At 39.2% G+C, this 19,059-nt stretch overlaps 1 protein-coding gene across 10 annotated transcripts in view; it reads right to left on the minus strand.

Moving 5' to 3' along the window:
* Positions 1-242: 242 nt before the first annotated feature.
* Positions 243-19,059, minus strand: part of LOC112466785 (solute carrier family 12 member 4) — a 76,145-nt gene continuing 57,328 nt past the window's right edge. For 8 of the 10 annotated variants that reach the window (XM_025035103.1, XM_025035107.1, XM_025035112.1 and 5 more), the window contains 12 exons: positions 13,418-13,515; positions 11,118-11,378; positions 10,589-10,774; positions 10,037-10,272; positions 9,699-9,880; positions 9,449-9,610; positions 7,793-9,231; positions 7,508-7,615; positions 7,317-7,370; positions 6,313-6,668; positions 6,077-6,216; positions 243-5,884 (listed from right to left, as the gene is read on the minus strand). In XM_025035103.1, the coding sequence (XP_024890871.1) occupies positions 5,793-5,884; positions 6,077-6,216; positions 6,313-6,668; positions 7,317-7,370; positions 7,508-7,615; positions 7,793-9,231; positions 9,449-9,610; positions 9,699-9,880; positions 10,037-10,272; positions 10,589-10,774; positions 11,118-11,378; positions 13,418-13,515 (3,314 nt within the window). In that variant the 3' untranslated portion in view covers positions 243-5,792. The remainder of the gene's footprint in view (positions 5,885-6,076; positions 6,217-6,312; positions 6,669-7,316; positions 7,371-7,507; positions 7,616-7,792; positions 9,232-9,448; positions 9,611-9,698; positions 9,881-10,036; positions 10,273-10,588; positions 10,775-11,117; positions 11,379-13,417; positions 13,516-19,059) is intronic. The other 2 variants (XM_025035104.1, XM_025035106.1) reach the window with 2 other exon arrangements.

Below are 19,059 nucleotides of genomic sequence, written 5' to 3' on the forward strand. Positions count from 1 at the left end.
AAACGATATCTTTATAACTCTATTTACGTGCGTCTAACATATATACTTTTGTATTTTAAAAGAAAAATTGAATTATTATACTGCGATAAAATAACAGAATATAAGTGAAATAATAATCGTGTATAGAAATATATAAAAATAGCTTGATAATAACAGAGGTAACAATATAACAATTTTTTTATATAATAAGAAAGTAAACTACGATTCGAAGAATGACGATGATATAAATCGATACGTTTTGGTCATAAGTATATTATTTATTTATTTAATCGACTCTCTCGCAGTATATTTGTTCATTCATATACTTTATCTTTCGAAAATCAATTACAAGTGTCATCATCTATTATCTAAAGGGTATAGGTAGGTAAGTTACAGGCTTTTTTCACAGTATTGACTCTATATACTATCCAGATGTGACTAAAATCTGTATCTACAAATATGTTATCTCGTATCTCGTATGTGTGTACAGGGTGTCTCGCAACCGTATTTCACTTCCTCCTAACGACAGTTACGAGCGGCGTTTCGCGACGCCGTAAATTCAAGTAACGTTAATTAAAAAACAAACTTAAGCGCATGATAATTCGTGGATGAGCCTGTACGGAATGACGTACATCGAGTTTCGTTCGTCCTGCGAAATAATATATACAATTATATGATCGATACAATGTACGCGTGTGAGACCATTTTAATACTTCAAAATCGCATGTTCTTGTCGGCAAGATTACCTCCCGTTTATCTCTCTGAAACGCACTTCTTCAATTTCGCCTGTTGCAGTATCTATTGTCAAGAGAAAGCTTTGCAGACACCTTGTATACATATAGTATACATATATATATAATATATATAATATGGACCAGAAAAGGCGGGATCTAGCAGGGACGCGTCGATGAATTTAGGATTAAATTTTCCTTAACGAATACTTCAACCGCATAAGTACACAGGTATTCAAAACTGAGACTAACATAATAAGTACGTTCGATAAATTACATGTTAAAAATACAAGCGACAAAGTTTTACTCGTTTATGCAAATCTAAAGTAAAATACTTAATGTGAAAGAATGTCAAGGGAAAAATTATCTCAAATTCGAGGACGCTCTCCGTGCGACTCCCATTTTCTCGCCTCAGGTCCGCTCTGTATGTATATTTAATAACATCTTTATTTCTCTATATCAATATCTCATTTTTTTTTCTTTTCTCTTTCCCGTGTGGGAGTCAATAAATATATTTTCTTTATTCGAGTCCCAAGGGCAGAATTCGCAGTTTCTTGAGTGAGAAGTAAGTCGTGTGTATACCTCCCGTCAGGAGCTTTGGTAAAAGATTTCTTTTTTTCTTTCTTTCTTTTTATAATCGGTTATACGATATACGTTAAAAGTAGATTTATACTTGATTTGACACATATGATTGAGGTTTCGAGCAAGTATGTCCGCTGCTTAACTCGCATCTCACAGCCTAGAGGTGATTTAAATCCAGAGCGCGGCCCCATTTTAAATGGAACGCGCCGCAAAACGCCGCACTATACCTCGACAAATGCCAACTCATTAACAGCCGGAGTTGCACTTCCGTCGCCCGAAATTTACGTTCGAGGATTCGCGACAAAAATAATTCTCAAAGAAACTTTTTCCGATACCGCGAGAAAAGCGTCCCAGGAATATTCGAACAGAGTTCTCTCCGAAGAAAATATTCTTCGGAGAGTACTGTAGGTATATTTCGAGGATACTCCACGAAGACGAGAATGTCTCGCGAATGAAACTTCGCATATTCTCTGGAGGAAAGAATATTCTCGCGCTTTATATATCATTGCTCGAAATATGCCGCGGAAACAGAACAATCATCTCCACAACATTCAGACTCTCTGTCGATCAACGGGTAAGACGAGCAGTTGCATCGCGGTTCGACTCTCGCATTTATTTCACCACCTGAAATAGCTATCTTATCTTCTATTATGCAGCAGTGGGAACTCCTTTATAGCCAAAGTATTGTGCGCATTTTTTCTTTATCTATTCACAAAGGGTCGCATCGGTGATTCACTGTGTTTTTCGCCACAGCTCGCTTGTTCAGTCTTTTGCGATCTATCTACAAATGCAATTACAAGGAGTTACTCTTGGTAACGGAGATAGAGTATCCCGAATGCGTTCCAGGTACCATTCTGTTTCCGCAAAGTGAACATAAACCGCAGACGCCGGTCGCATCTCCGCCGCTGCCGATAACACACACTATTAGCCGAGTAGGATGAAAACGGTGTTAGTTGTCTTTATACTATCAAATTTCATTATTAAACTAAGGAGAGCGAAGGATCAAGGAGCAGCCAGACCACCTCAGAGTTTTCTCTAATCTTTGCCTCGCACCGTTTTCATTCTCACCAGCCAAATATATGTATATGCATTCTATATATATAGATATCACACGTACGCGTACGTTTGTGTGCCATGTGGTCATTGTGCATTTAAAGTAAATACGACATAGTAAAATATTAAAGCGGCAGCAGAATACTGCAATACTGTTCGATCTGTGTAAAGGACACTCTAATTTCCTTCTTCATCATTTATCCTCTTTCCCTTCTTTACATTCTTCTTAAAATCCTTTACGATAAACACGCGATCGTTTTTTTTACTTCTTCCTCCTTTATCTTTTATCTACGTGTTTATGTACAACATGTGTATAGCGATTTATCCGACAACAGTCCGACTTGTATTCGCAATAAACTTTCTCATAATGTCAACATGTCTCGTATAAACTATGCAGTGCCAATACCTATCGAGTAAGATAAGTACACATAAAATATATGCAATTGATAAGTAACGTAATAAAATTATGAAGTACATGTCGTAAACATTGTGGACGAGAGAGAGATATACATACATATATATAGATGGGAGAGAGGCAGATAATAATGTATATGTATATATGTTTACTATACATTTAGAGTCTCTTATATAGGTACCCAGCTCTGTTTCCGATACTCGTCTGTCGTGATCCAATCGATGTGAATATATATTGCTTGCATATATCCGTCGAACTGGTGTTGAGACGAGTATTTCGCTACGCTTCCGATGATTGTTTCGCGAAGTCGAGGATCAAATCGTGAAATACTCTACGTTGATACGACGCCTCTTTCCTTCTTTACGCTTCAGGATATCCGACGCGATTCAAATCCGCGTCGGTGTTACGAGTTTGAAAGTGAAACAATTCAACGCGTGGGATATATATATATAGGAATCTCTTCTCCCCCATTAATGTAAATATTCTTTTTTGTCTACACTAGCGGGTCAGCAGCGATATCGCGTTCGCGCTCACCCATTTTTTAATCCGGTACACTTTCATATGGTATAATCAAAGACTTCACGATTGTTCTTTTTCTCTAGCTACAGGTATTGCAGGACAGTGCATGTACTTTACAATGAACAATGTGAATGTACATACATATGTACATATATAAGAATGCACCTGAAACTATCATGCTTTTATTTCCTCTCAAATGACGTCAAATTTTCAATGAAAATTCAATGAGATTCAATTTATTGTGTATTGCAATATTTTAATTTTCAAATATTCTTTTATCAGTGATATATTAGGTAATATTTGATAGAATCCAAAAGTTAATTAGAAAACGAAAATCGTTATCTGTATAAATCCTCAAAATTAAATTTGCCCAAATTTAGCGAGTTAAAGCTATTTTAATTTTCTGATTTTGGGAACAATCAGATTTTAATATCTGTGACCGAGAAAATACGTGATAGTTTCGACACATCCTATATATACGGTCAAACGACATATTTCATCATTTCGATTGTTTCGCTAGTTGCAACAACTGCAGAAATTTGACAAGTTGTGGTGCGTAATCCCGCATAATTCTTAGCACAATATAACTTACTCACGGACACTGATTAAGTAGTATTAAGTCGATAAATATTACATTGAACGCTAGTCTCGCAGTCATCTCTTTCTCAGTTTTTTCGAGATTTTTGCTCGTCAAAGGAAACTCAAAGAAACGAATTATTTGACACTAAATAGACTTTAACGTCGCTTTGATAGTCAGAAAATTAAAATAAAGTTTGATCGTTTCAGGAATAAAAGCGATTTAAATAAAATTAATTTCTCGATTTTATGTCGGCGCTAAAATTAGTGTCAGATCGATATTCTAAAAATTAACATCAGTTCCGGCTGTTTTTAGAGATGAAAATGATCTTGATCAGATTAATCTTTTTTTCCTCTTTCTCGGCAAAGAATGTAATTTAATTACCACAGTCTCGTTGAGATAATTTAATAAAAACGCGTCGATTTGTCGACGATGTCGAAGAAACTGAGAGAAGCGACTACCGGCGTGATTATTTCGCGCTCGCTGATTAATTAGGTATATTAGAGAAGGCCTATCTAAATGAAGCGCGGCCGGAAACGGGGCTACGCGCGAAACGTGACATGCACACGACGACATTTAATGCAATTAGAATTACTTTACATACGCTAGCGCTATATATATATTTTTTTGTTTCTCTTCGATGAGATTCGGTAAGGATCGCCGCGCATTTTGGCATTGAGTCTTTCGGGTTGCACTCCTCGCGTCACGATTCAACTTCACTTGGTGTTATCGATTAAAAGTGGTAGTGGCATCTTGGACCGATAGGCCTTAAAGACGATACAAACGCGCACGAATGTGTGTCTGTATATATGTTATGCACCCGCGCGTGTATATAGGCCTGTTTGTTTTAGCCGAACTTCTTGCACAGTTCATCTTTTCGCTTTTTCTCTCCAATGTGAAAAGAAAAAGAGGAAAGATAAACTGTGCAAGAAGTTCAGCTAAAACGAACAAGCCTTATGTGTGTATGTGTGTGTACGTACGTAGAGATTCCCGCGCGAGACTGGAAAAAAGAGCAGAGTCAATCCCCGAAGGAAATGCAATAATATTCGACACACTCGTCGTCGTCGTCGTTTTCTATTATCAAATACACACATATATATATAATCATAATAAAAGTCGGCGCTATCCTAGGCTACTCTAGATTCACCTATATCAAGCAATAAAATTATATACGTACTTACTACTCTTATTCTTTCCCTAGTAACGACAATGCATGTAGAAAAATGAGCCTCTCGCGTCTTTGGTTAAACGCGAAGCATTTAGAAAGTAGTCTGGCAGTGGTTTCGTAGATGCTTCGACCTTAGCCTCGGACCAAATTTTGATTTTTCCCCCCTTTTTTTTGCCATTCTTACTTTTGCTCTCTCTCTCCCTTTCGTTTTAGACGTTTTTAGCTATCAGTTGCAAGAAATTGAATCGAAGTGACGTTTACTTGGAACTCGGGTCTCATTGAGCTACAATTTTTTGTACCGGCAATTTCCGAGAGGTGCACGGTGTACTTTGTCCGGCGAGCTCGGCCGAGCTTAACAGGCTGTCGAATCTGAATCTGAGCAACCCGCGCTACCGTATGTGACCCCCTGACGCGTACATATCTGACACATAAACCCGCACGTTCTACATTCAGAAATTCATTTAAAGAAAACCTTTGGCATCATCGCTTTTGGCTTCATCGTTCAGACGACGAGCGGTCACGTCGCGGTCCACATAATAAGTCGGCTTCAGCTGAAACTTCGTCTTCCGTGTCCGATATGAACGATCGTCGTCGTCGTCATCATCATCCTCTTTTCCTTAACAACTTTCAGAGCGCGCGACGCAAGTGGCTGCGCAGACAATGGCACAAGAGCAGTATATTCCTTAGAGTAGTGTCGTTTAGGTCACTGAGAAGTAAACTAGAGCTCTGCTTCCGCAAGGCAACGGCATCAATTCCCGTCGCTTCAGTTCACGAGTAGATGGTGATCACCTCCCGTCCGCTACCCCGCACCATCAATACTCTTTCCAAGCCTTCAGTGAGCACCTCGAGAAATTCCATATCTAATTTTCGAGGGTTAAGGAAGTTTAACGGTCTCTTTTATTTTTTTCATATCTACTATATTTCTCCTCATATCTGTAATTGATTAATTTGAAATCTACTTATCAAATTATATATAGCTAACAATTCGTATCTTTGTAATAAGAAACAGTTTTTTTTTTATAGCGTAGTATTTACAGTGATCGAAAGGATACAGTTAGATTCACGCTCCATCTTCGTGTCCCGTGGCGGTCCAGGAAGATTAAGAATAACTAGCTGAGCCTCGCTGCTCATTTTACGGATTACCTCGTTCAGTTTCAACGAAGTATGCATACGCCTCACGTCACCCTCGTCGCTGTTGTAGAATTGTTTGTTAAAAAATAAACGACCAATGTCGAAATCAAGAAAGATAACTGTAACTAGTGTAATCCAAATACAAAAATGTACTTACGGTGTAATCGTGGGTCTCTTCGGACTTTCGCTTTTGTTTTCCTCCGCGTCGTTTTCTCTTGCCTCCGCTTCCTTCGCCTCCTTCGCTTCATTCGCCTCCTTCTCCGTATTCTCTCTATTCTCCGCCTTAGGTGAGCCACCGATCAGCTTTGTCTCTTCGGCATTGTTCTCTTTAGCCTCGTCCTTCTCATTTACCTCCTCGGCAGTATCCGGTTCTTTATTATTTGATTGATCGGTTTCCTGCATCAGCTTCGTATCGTCGGTCACGTTTGTACTCTGATTACCCGGCTCTTGGAATCTCACCTTTGTCGGCACTTTGGCATCCACGTTGTGATGGTGATCTACAATCGCCTGCACCTGTATCATGTATAAACCGATTGAGCGAATAAGCAAACTTTATCCTATACAGCGGGAGACAGTCAGTCGAAAGGTAACTAATAATCTAGCATCAAAGCACTATTATCATCAAATCAATGCTATCTATGTAAGCGATCGTGCCAATTAAGCCGAAACTGAGAGACGCGGGGAGTTCCTGAGATCATGATGGACAGGAAGAAACAAACCAACATGGTCGCTAATAACGTAATATAATATCCAAAATTTTTGTTCTCAAATTGGTCGTAAATTTCGAAAGTTAGAAATTCAAATTCACAAAGCAGAGAATTGTTAATATTCAAGCATTTTATGATTTATTTTCACAAAATATTGTTATATCCTTTATTATTTTATTTCAGAAATCATACATTTTTACGAGCCTTCAATATTTGACGTAACGTTTTTAGTTCAAATTAAGTTCCGCCGTAATCTTAGAAGTATTTAATATATACTTGTAAAATATTAACTTGCGATCCGCGGCAGTTTCTTTCACCTTAATATTATTGGAAATAGGAATGAGATTGTTATGTGATATCGTGGGAGAGGAATACACAATAAAATCGTCGGTGCAATGATGGAGCAATGATGGGAGGAAGGCATACATGGAACTCCGAGGGTAATCTGACAAACCAGAGGTAATTTTTCCTCGGCAGGTACCTCGTTGAAGTCCACCAATGTCTGCACCTTTATCCGTGAGGAGCACGCAACAAACAGACACACACCGATCAGTATCACCGTCACCATTTGTGGTTACATAGCATTATATGCCTGTATATGTTACAGTAATCAATTCCCCCCCTAATCTAGAATTCAACACTTACCACTCCTAGTGACTGCTTCTTATTCAACTGTAGCTCGCGCAGCATCTGGTTTCTTTGTTCCATAATCAAGGTGCGTTCATATGTGTATGCGGAGATGTCGGTGTTCGTCTATTAAAAAAAAAACCAAAACGTGGAATATGAATTTATCGAAATAACTGCGCACATTTTCTTTGTTAAACATTTTTATCGCATTTTATCCATTTTCAAGAAATAAAACGGAAATTTTCTAAAGAAATAAAGAATTCAATCTTTCTTTATATTAAGATTATTGTAAAATGTAATTACCATTTCGACAATCTCGACTTCCGCTTCAATCCTCAGGTCGTACAGGAACTTCTTCAGATCCTTCTTCATCTGTATTGAGTTATCCTCCATCTGCGCGACCGTGAAGATTCTCATCTTGCAGTTCTTCCAGGTGCGATGTTGCTTCAATAGGAACGGCAGTAGCATCAATAGGCCGCCGTCATGCACGATCCACCAGACGTCAATATTGCCGATTATCTTCTCGCTAGAGTCCGGGAAGAAGTTTATGCCTTTGGGAACCAGCAGTGCCATTTTCGCGGCCGCGACACTCCTTACGGTCTGCAAGAAGACTCGCCAGGTTCTTTCCTCTTCTGACTGCCGCCAACCGTACGGCCAACCCAGTATCACTGTATTCGGTTTCAATCCGCCAAGCCCGGTGTTTTGTATCAGTGAGCTCAACCCTTCGACGACATTCTTCGCAACAAGAACATCAACGAAGCCCTTCACTCTCTCTTCCGCCGCAGTTTTTTTGAGGCTCTGTTTGGCCGCCAACGCTTCGCCGGAGTTCTGTGTAAAGTCACCGGCGATGCAGCTGACGCTAATGGTGAGACCCTTGCCGGCCTTGAGCTGACTGGTGAAAGCAAAGAGCTTGCGATACTTAGGCACCAAGTCATCGGTAAGTTTGGCGAGGATCAGGATCTGCGGACGCCAGTTCTTCGTGTGCGGTGGTCCCTCCTCGAGCCTGAGTAGCGAATATCTAGCAGCAGACAGCGCCAGACCACTAATACCGTCGCCCCATTCCTTCTCGGCACCGCGATACTCGATATACTTGTAGATGAGGCCGGCCATACCCATCGCCAGCAATGCGTAGTACCAGCTGGTCATAAACATGATAGCGATGCAGAGAGCCAGGCCGAGGAACGACAGGCTCCAGTGGTAGTATTTGAAGCGCGGCCGCCAGTTTGGCGTGCGTAGTAGGGTTTGCAGCGCGCAGGCGAGGTTAACGAAGCCGTAGCACATAAGGAAGAACATGGACAGCAACGGCGCCAGGTAGTCCACGTTGCCAAGTAGGATACCGCCCTGGCAGATCAACACAGTGAGCACCAAAGCACGAGTAGGTTCGCCTCGACTGGAGCTGGTAGCAAATGGCGTCAGGAAGGGAATGATACCATCCTTGGCGATCGCCTGCAGCAGCCGCGGCGCTCCTGTCAAAGATTGAAGGCCGGCTCCCAAAGTGGATAGGAACGAACCGATCAGGATCACCCACTGATTCGGCCATGCCATATTCGCCACTACCAGCTTGCCGCCGATACTCTGACCGAATTTGTCGCGTAGCAGCAGATTGTCAACGGTCCCGGCGAACAGGAGAACGCTGGATAGATAAACGGTGGAGGTCGTCAAGATCGCGCAGATCGTGCCGATCGGAATGGATTTCTGAGCGTCAGCCAAGTCACCGGATCGATTGGAGCCCGCCATAATACCTGCACATTAGCAGTCGTTAATTTCTTATTATTATATTTAATTGACATAAATACTTCATTAAAAATAGTATTCAAATAAGTATGGATATAAAATTACATAAAAAATAAAGTACAACTATAGCAAAATTATTTAAAATATAAATTAATAAGTATTGATAAGATTGATATCATAACGAAAAGATGAATATAACGATGCTAAAAATGTCTGTTTGCTTACCCGTCACAGAAGGGAAGAATATACCAACGAGAATAGTGAAGGTCGTGGTGAGATCGACTTGGACCTGGTTAAAGCTCGATCCCGACAGGACATCCATGTCTTTCGGATCGTGTCCGTATGTGATTAATTGACCCTCCTCTTGGTAACTGTCCCATATGTTCTCTACACAGAAAACACAGAGTGTATTCCATATTTCTTAGTTATACTGTTCATTGGTATTATTTCTTTAATGATATAATTATAATCTCACCTAGAAACACGCCGCTCGCCAAGCCACGGATACCGTTCACAATAGTAAGATTGTTCTTGAGATAATACTGATCGCAACTCGTACCGTTACAGTAAATATTATGCAAAGCACCGCCGTAATTTTTGTTGCAATCGTTTAAGACGTTGATGTCCTTCAATAGCCTTCTGCCGAGTATGCACAATCTAAAATACAAAATCTCGATTCTTTAAAGCGTTCCATCTTCTTTCAGTTTATCTTTCGCGATAATTATAATCATTTATCGTCGCAACATTAATTGCAACGGTATTCATATAATGACTACATAATGCGAAAATTAGTGTCGTAAATTAGTTTAGTACTTTAGAGTCTCGTTGCCATTAACGTTTACGAAGAGCCCCACGTAAACAGCGATGATGGATAAAATGACGCAGGCCAGTGCGACGGTGGCGAACTTGTTAACGAACTTGACGCCCACAAAGACAATCGTGCCCATTATCATCAGCAAGAGGGTGCCGTATACTCGGAAGTTGTTGTACATAATGTTGGCATCTTTCGTAAAGTCGCCGAATATGCTGAGTGACGGCGCCATGTAAGTCTACGCAGAAATATCGTAAAGTCAACGAGAGAGAGAAAAGCACGTCCCTTTGAACCATTACAGAAATTTCTACAGAATTATGTTAAAATCTGCCGTAATATTTCACGTATACAATTGACATCGTATCCTTTACGTATCAGATACTTTACAAGCGTCGCATAATTAATCACAGCGCGATAATCCTTCATTATTAATCTTAACGGCTATGATGCACTGCGATACTTTAACTTCTATTTCGAAGTATAAGTCAATTATCGCGATCAATTAATTGGGGATGGTCTTATTAATGTAACATCGTTAACAAGTCGATACTTACGAGGACGATCTCGACGGCACCGATGATGTACATCGCGGCGGCCAAGGTGGTACCAGTGTAAAACAACATACCCACTGCGCCGCCGAATTCCGGGCCTAAACTTCTCGAGATCATAAAGTAGGAACCGCCGGCCGGCACTACGCCGTTGGTAGCGATAGCACTCATACTGATCGCCGTCAACATCGTCTGCGCGCACAAAAAATAACTGTTTGCAACCAGTTTACATTCCTCGAAGTTTAATTCGCGAGAAACTATCCATCTTCGGTCGTTTTAAACTGAAAGACTAACTCGATATCTTGATTAAAGAAAAGTCGATTTCTCAGACTAAAAAATCTGACACTTGGTTCCCTTTATTGTCTCTTCTCGCATTTCTAGATTTCGTTTTTAAAGATAAAGACGTTTGTAAAGATATTTTTGGACTTGTATAATCTTAGAATCGTACGTTTTTAAATCTTCACATTTTCACGCACGATGTATGCTTGAGATTTCGGTCATGTAGTTATATTCGGTAGAATATACGAATACTCACCACGCAACAGCAGCAAAGCACGATGAAGAATCCCTGAATGGCACCGGCCGTACCGACTACCCATGTCAGCCGGATAAAGAGGATCACGCCAAAGATATTCTGGATACACGGCAAGTAGACACCTATGAGGGTACCCATTCGCGCTCCACCCCCCGCGGCCGGAGCTGGTTTGTCCGGGTCGGTTGCCGCAGGGATGGTGTTGCTATAGTTGGCCAAGCTGTTGAGCAACGTCGAGATCCGCGGCCGGTCTTCCATCTCCTCCTGCAAGGATTTATCTTGATTTTTCTCTGTCCGACGGGATTCGAAGGTGAAATATCGTTTTTCACTCTGAACATTTCTTCTCTTGCAATAGTTTAAAGAACGCAAAGTTTTTTTTATCAAGAAGAACTTCTCTGCAGCTAGAACTATAATGCAAATTTTCGATTTATGTCCCGTAAAATCGACAGTTCGAATAAACTTTCTGAAATTTAAAGGATATAGACTTGATATTTTACAAGTTGCTGTCCGATCGCGTATAGACTCTCGCTACTTCTGTACGATCACGTACAGACTTTTTTACTTTTATCCAGCTATATATATATACATATAGACACTTTTTCTATTTTTATCTGGTCGCGTATAGACTTCGCTGTCGTACAGAATACGAAACAATCCCGAGATTAATGGTCCGCCCGACCAGTAATCGACTCGTATCACTCGCGTGCTTATTCCTTCAGCGCGACCCTCGCCCGTTATAATCCCATAATTTTCCGTATAAGATTCGTTATTATGCCGAAAGGGACGTCACAACCTCATTTGCAATTTTATTGACAAACTTTTGCGGGAAAGTGTCGCGTAACTCCGTCCGCCGGGACGCTTTTATGGAAATTGTTAGTCCTTTGTCATGTAAGTTCGTGCTGCAATCTCGTTGCGACGATATTACACGTTGTCGATCTAATTTCGCGACGACTACTTTTCACATCGGGCATCCGCTTGCACATCACACAGAAAACAGATCTCTTTATATCAAATGTAATAAAAATTGGAGAACGCGAGCTAACAAGATCCTTTAACATACACGGCGATATTCTTCAAGAAATTACAACGCATTTCTTTTATCTCTAGTCCACTTCTTTCCTTTTAAAAGAATATATACGTGACGCATTTTTTCAATTTCTTCTTTCATCTTCGCATATCCGCTATTTAATAATATAGACAGTTATATTGATTTTCAGTTAAAGCTGTGATTTGACGAATGAAATCCATAAATTTACTCTTTCCTTTTTCCCTGATTTTGATAAAACTTTCTTAGGTTCGTAAAATAAACAAAATAATAATTGCTATTTAAATATAAGTGTCTAAACTGCCCTTTGAAATTGCATTTGCTCTATATTTGTCGCTTTTTTAAAGGTAATATTATAATTCTTTTTCTCTAGAATTATTTCGACAAAATTTACACGCGCAATAAAAATTTACCGCTATTACTTGTACGCCTCTCAGGTTTATCTTCAATTGCTGCTCGATCGAGTCGAACGAGAAATACGAGAGTGTCGAGAGGGTTAAAGTCGCCCATGGAACGAATTATCGGATTCGATGGAAGAATAGGACACAATACTTGCTTCGCGCGAGATTCATAGTTCGATAATGGCTCGCAGTTTTAAACGAAATCAGAAAGATAAGGAAACTGGGCCACGCGGAAGATTCGGCCGCTTTCTTATAGTTAGAAAAGTAGTAGAGACCTTCGTTAAAACTGCAAGAAGGGACAATGACAAGAGAGTAAGGGAGGACAGGCTTAGCTCCCGTGTGAGCGGCTTAACTTTCGTTATATGAAAGAACAGCAATTTAGAAAGGATTCTTAGCGGTCAAAATTCCGTCCTGTTTCCTTAGAGCTTCAAAATGCGAGACATTATTGAAGAAACTGCAATCGATAGCTGAAGCTTTTGTATAAAAGTATAATTTTATAATAAAAAAAAGATTAATCTTCTTAACTTTACGACAAATAATTTTTAACAAGATAAGTTCCGCTTGTAAATCGCGCATTTTATAATTATACAGTATGATAATTATTATAGAGTGACTTTATTATTTGCATCGAAGTAGATAATCCCTTCGAAGAATCTAGCGGATAAACAAATGATTAATGAAGACGACATAGACATTAAAAGTTAATGAATCAGATTATGCATTCTCATTCCTTTTTCGATAAAGTAAGAAATTCTCTCTTTTCCACAAACATATGCGTTTAATTTTTTAATATAAAATAAGTGCATTTAAAAATATAACTTATAGGATGTGATTCGCCAGACTTTTATTGTACTTACGCTGTAGAGATACAGATTGGTCTCATATCCTGACTTCTTCTCGGAATTGGTACTGCTGACAATAGGATCGCCATCTCCGCCTGCGCCGCCTCCATCGCCTGAAAGCAAGAAAAGAACGGGTAATTAATTATTCACTGTTTTGTCTGGGTTCGAAAGTTCTTTAAGAGAGGAATTGTGTATTAACTACCGGGAAAAATATACCTTGAAGACTCCATTGTTAATGGCATATTAAGCATGTTCTCAAGAAACTTAGCGTCTTTTTGCGAAAGAGAATTTGTATATAGGGAAAGAATTTAATCATCAATCTAATAATTAAGAACCGTCTTCATAATTTTCTATATTTTCGTTCAATTTTCCTCGTTTATTCTCAATTCGTTTTGCGAATAATTTGAAGAATATATATCGATAAATATGTTTTCGTAATATTAAATATGTTTCCATACGCTGCTACTTGTTAAATATTACATAATTAATAAACGCATCGATAAATATGTTTTCGTAATGTTAAATATGTTTCCATACGCTGCTACTTGTTAGATATTACATAATTAATAAACGCTTCTGTGATGTATATATATATGTGTATCATTACGCGGAAATCTGCAGTGACAATTGAACTAATGAGAGGGTCATATATGAGTACTTAAACCCTCTTAAAGTACTTGGAGAGAGTCATAACAGTTACAACTGCCTGCTGGATGGTCAATATGACACTAGGGCTATTTTTATGATCGTTAAGTATTAATTATCAAGCCGTTATATGCTCGCGAAAATATAAATGGATTCGATCGCAACATTAATTTTTATCGCGTTCCGACAAATGCATCGCAGAAGCGATACAACTTGAAATTAATGATAGAATTTAATAAGTTATTTAATCCTTAAATAAATTTTTCTGAGTATTTTCCCCTTCTGGGCTTTCCCATCCAGAAAGGAAAGAAGGGTCAGAGAAAGCCTTTTACAGATGTGCAAAGCCGCGCGTTTTCAATTCGAATTTCATAAGGGAGAGTACACGGAGCATCAAAAAATCGCTTTGCACATACGCAAAAGCTGTGCACTTAAGGATTAAATATAGAAAAATCAACGATACAAAAATTTTCATAAATTAGTAAAAAGAATATTACATAAAAAGGTAAAATTAAGAGTAAGGGTAAGAATAAATTATAAATAAATTTTTAATAATTTATATCTATGTTTAGAATTCAGTATTTAAAGGGTTTTCAATCTTTGAAAGGCAAATTGTATTTCACGTATGATTTCCCTTGCGTTACTCAGACGTCCTTTATTTTTCCGCATTCGCTTCTTTCCCACGTATTTCATACGCGAGAAGAAAGCCGAGGACTGGCGAGGATCTAACGACGCTACGATACCGTTAAAGGGCTAACTCCCAACGTAGGATCCCGCGATACAAATGGCAACGTTCCAACTGGCACGTACGATCGTTAATCGACCTGACAGAATTTTTATCAACGCGAATTCAGAGTCGGTCTCGTGAGGAGAGCTCCAGCCTCTCGGCCCATTCGTCTCTCTCAGCGAATCTCGACCCTCTCTCTTAGTATTTCCATCAAGATGTTCATTCCAGCGGAGAGATATCCAGCACGGAGAAACCGCATTACTCGAATACAGAATTCTTTGATTAATTGTTTCCCGGAGAAGTCAATTCTATTTTAAGTCTTTTTAAAAACGTGCATTCACAATATTTGGGGGTATTATAAAATAAAAGAGATTCGCGAAATGATATTTTTAAGATACAAAAAAATTCGAGCAACAGCAATATACCTATTTTCAGAGCTTTATCAAATGATACAAATTAGCGAAATAATATATGAAACCTCTAATAAAAATGTATAAATAAATATTGTGCCTTCGTAAAGTTTTGTAGTTTAGGAAAATGACAACATTTAGGTAAGCAATTGTTAATGAGGAAATCTGGAAAGGATGAGCGTGAAAGATGAAGTTGGGAAAGCGCGAGAGGAAGAATGAGAGAGGAAGAATGAGAGGATAGCGAAGCGGATTATGCAATCATTCTTACGTTGCATCGACGAGGAGGCGGGCGTGCTCCTCTTCACTTGGTAGTCATGAGAGAAGGTTCCTCTTACCCCGTCTACTTGAAGAGCTTCAGCGTGACATATCAGAGCCGCAAATTTCGCTCTTAATCTACTTGCGAAACGGACGAATAACGCCGCCAGTAAAATACGTTACGCGATGGACATTACGCGATAGACGTTACGCGATGGACGTAAACAAAGCAATAGCTCTTGGCCGAAGCATTTATAGTCGCACTTATAGTCGGTAGTTTCCCCAGATCGCCCGCTCGTTCCGTGAATTAAGTATTAAGTGCTAAATCTGTGGGAACTGACGTTCGATATCTTTTATAATTACACCGTGACATCGGAAATATATATTTAGAAATATTTATAGCGCGGGTATACGTACGCGCCTAATGGCTGGAAAATCAAGTTATGCATGACTATAATCTCACCTATATCGAAAATGCACCATCTTGCCCTGTAAGGGCAAAATAATTGAAATCTTCGGTTAAGTAGAACGATATTAGTTTTCACTAATAAAGTTGCATGATCTTTAATTATTTTTGATCGTCACAAAATCTAATAATTAAGCGGATATATTACTGGTGGAAATTGACGAAAAAAAGATAATTGAATATCTGTTTATTAACGTCCATTAACATGAATATTCATCTTTTAATGTTTAGCGGTGGGTTTATCGACGAATAAATTTCACCATTAGAAATATTGTCCCATCCATGCTCTGAATCACCGCACTTTTATCTCGCACGATTTCCGCTGGTTTTATCGGCGGTGTAACGTAACGGAAAAATGTAGAAATGGCAGGAAGACGACGAGCAATAGGACTACGCGAAGTAGGTCGATGGTTTCGCGTGCGATGCAATGCCAAGGCTTCTCTGTGTACGTGTCGGAAGTTGGAAGAAGTAAATATAGTCGAAGATAGTCGAGAGAGAGAGAGAAAGAAAAAGGAAGGTGCAGATAAGTAAAATAATACAGGAGGCTGACGCATATCCGAGGGAAAAGGCTGAGAGCCGTGTGTCTCAATTCTTGTGGGATGCTTCTTGGCTGTTGTCTATTAACTTAGTTACATTATGTTGATCTTTTTATCTCGATCCCTCGCGTCGGATTTCTCCCTTCCCGCAGCATCCTCTGTCTTTGATGCTGTCTTGTAACATTGTCCGAGACCGCATTTTGTTCGTAAATTCCGCGCCTATGACGATTCTCGGGGTAACTCCGTCGAAATCTCGCCGTGGCCCAACGATTTCGATCGGAATCCGCTCCCGTGAGAGCGGACGTGATCGAGAGGTAAATTTCGACGCGCACGGAATGCCGCGCGCGATCCGTTTTCGCCTCTTTATAAAGCGCGGCGCATCGCGGATGAGCTTCAAAAGAGAAATGAGCAGCCGAATGTCTAAGCATGATCCGTAATGTTTCACTTTTCCACCAATATCGTTAATGTCTCCTTTATTTTCCTTCCCTTCCGATATTTCGAGTATTTGAGTGGACAGGAATTAGACTCACATCTTCATTATTTAAACGGAATATTGGGTAGTGTGCGGCTTAGGCACCTAGTTATTCAAATGTCGATATTAATATCGCGCGATATGTTAAGAGCTCAATATCGTTATCCGATATAGACCGTAATCGAATCTCAATATTTCAGTTCAAGCTAATACTAAAAAAGAAACGTCTTTACGCGAATATGTTTATGCTCGCAATAACGCGACGTTATTCACGTTGCGATCCGTAACAAAAAGAAGAGAGAAAGGAATTAACATCGGCTCCGCGATATAATAATTATACGTATGTAATACTTCAAATCGCGTTATTTCCGCTTTTGCCGTTTTTTAATCTATTTAAAGGCTTTTCCATTTGTACGAGAATAAAACATGATTTTTTTTTACCGGCAAAAGAGACTTGACGCGGAGTTCGTGTGACGCGTGGCTGCATTAATCTTTAATTACTACGAGTAGTCTGTATGAAAAAAAGTCCATTCGTTTAATAAAAAAGAAGTTCGGTTATGGTATACTTCTACGTTAAAGGATTTTCTGCTACGACGGTCAAAGCAAAAGGACGGAGTGAACGAGCAAGAGAAAAGGGAGATAGATATAGGGAGAAAGAGCTAGAAGAAAGGCGAAAGAAGAGAGGGGAAAAGAGAGAAGGAAACAAGAGAAATGTCATCTTTCTGTGGGCAAACGCGATAAGGAGAAATATATCGCAAATAAATACACGTGTCCCCGATCGAACTGCAGTTCTTTGACGGATACTGCAACGCCACGAGCGAAAAATGTAAAGAGATATGATATCGCTGTCACGTAAAATGAAGTTCTCTTTCGGGAATATTTCCTGGCGATCTCTTACATAGGATGTTCCCCTACGTAAAAGCTTCAACGTCCCTAATACAGAGAAACAGATGCTCAATAAAGAACAAGTCCCGTATAAAATTTTATTCAATTTTTTTATACCTTTAAAACTATATATCAAAGTCTATTAAAATTGTAGAAATAAAAGCACCCATTAAAATTAAATAATGAATATTGCCGTTATCTGTACAATACGGCCACACAGATCTGTGTTGACTGCGCCAAATATTTCGCGATTATTCGGTATAATTTCTAGATTTACTCTCTCGCACGTGTCCCGAACACGTTCGAATAATTATGATCGAGGGTCATTTGCACGCCTCTATGCGTCTCGCTCGTACGTAGACACATATAGATTCACGTGTAGCATATGGGCGTGAAGCTAATTGGCGAACAAAGCGTCCGGTATTATTCCCGATCGAAGAATCGATCTCGATAATCGGAGGCAAACAGAGTAAGAATTATCCGTAATGCATCATGACTCGGTCATAAGCGAGCTGGTCTCCCTAGGCCGAGTAATGATAATCGTAATATTTCATTGATGGGGCTGTAACCTGCAGAATGCGCGGACAAATGACGACCGTAAGACCATAAACCTTCCAGCGATTGTCAATATCAGGTTGCTCGGTTGACGTCCTATTACGATGATTTATAGGCTTCGCAAATTGCTTTAATAAAATTTCTTTTGCAGCAAAAATTTATAAGAGGTTCGTAAAAGATCTTGCGTGCATCTCCGACCTTATTCGAGACTCGATTTTCCGTATCTTATTCCGCTCGTTTTATCATATTCTGTAGTTATCGTAATCTTAACGTTTAAGGTGATCCTAAAGCCGTGATCCTAACCGGTTTTTTCTTAGCACTAATCTTTTAATTGGCTTTATAGAAATACAAAATTCTTGTCTGGAATTAAAGTACGCATCAAAATCTAGGTCATGGTGGTCGAATTTATATCGAAAACGAAAAAAAATTAATATTTTTTGTTATACGTGACGACCACCACATATAAATTCGACCACCATGACCTAGATTTTAATGCATACTTTAATTCTAGACAAGAATTTTGCATTTCTATAAAGCCAATTAAAAGATTAGTGCTAAGAAAAAAACTGAAAAAAACCAGTTAGGATCACGGCTTTAGGATCACCTTTCGAATCTTAATATTATAAAATTTCTCTAAATTAAAATAAATAAATCAATAGTTCGTCTTTAATAGGTAAGTCTTATGCAAAGTGATTATAAAGTTTTTATA

Source organism: Temnothorax curvispinosus, unplaced genomic scaffold, assembly GCF_003070985.1.
Source record: "Temnothorax curvispinosus isolate PA1 unplaced genomic scaffold, ASM307098v1 QBEX01016545.1, whole genome shotgun sequence".
Taxonomy (NCBI): domain Eukaryota; kingdom Metazoa; phylum Arthropoda; class Insecta; order Hymenoptera; family Formicidae; genus Temnothorax; species Temnothorax curvispinosus.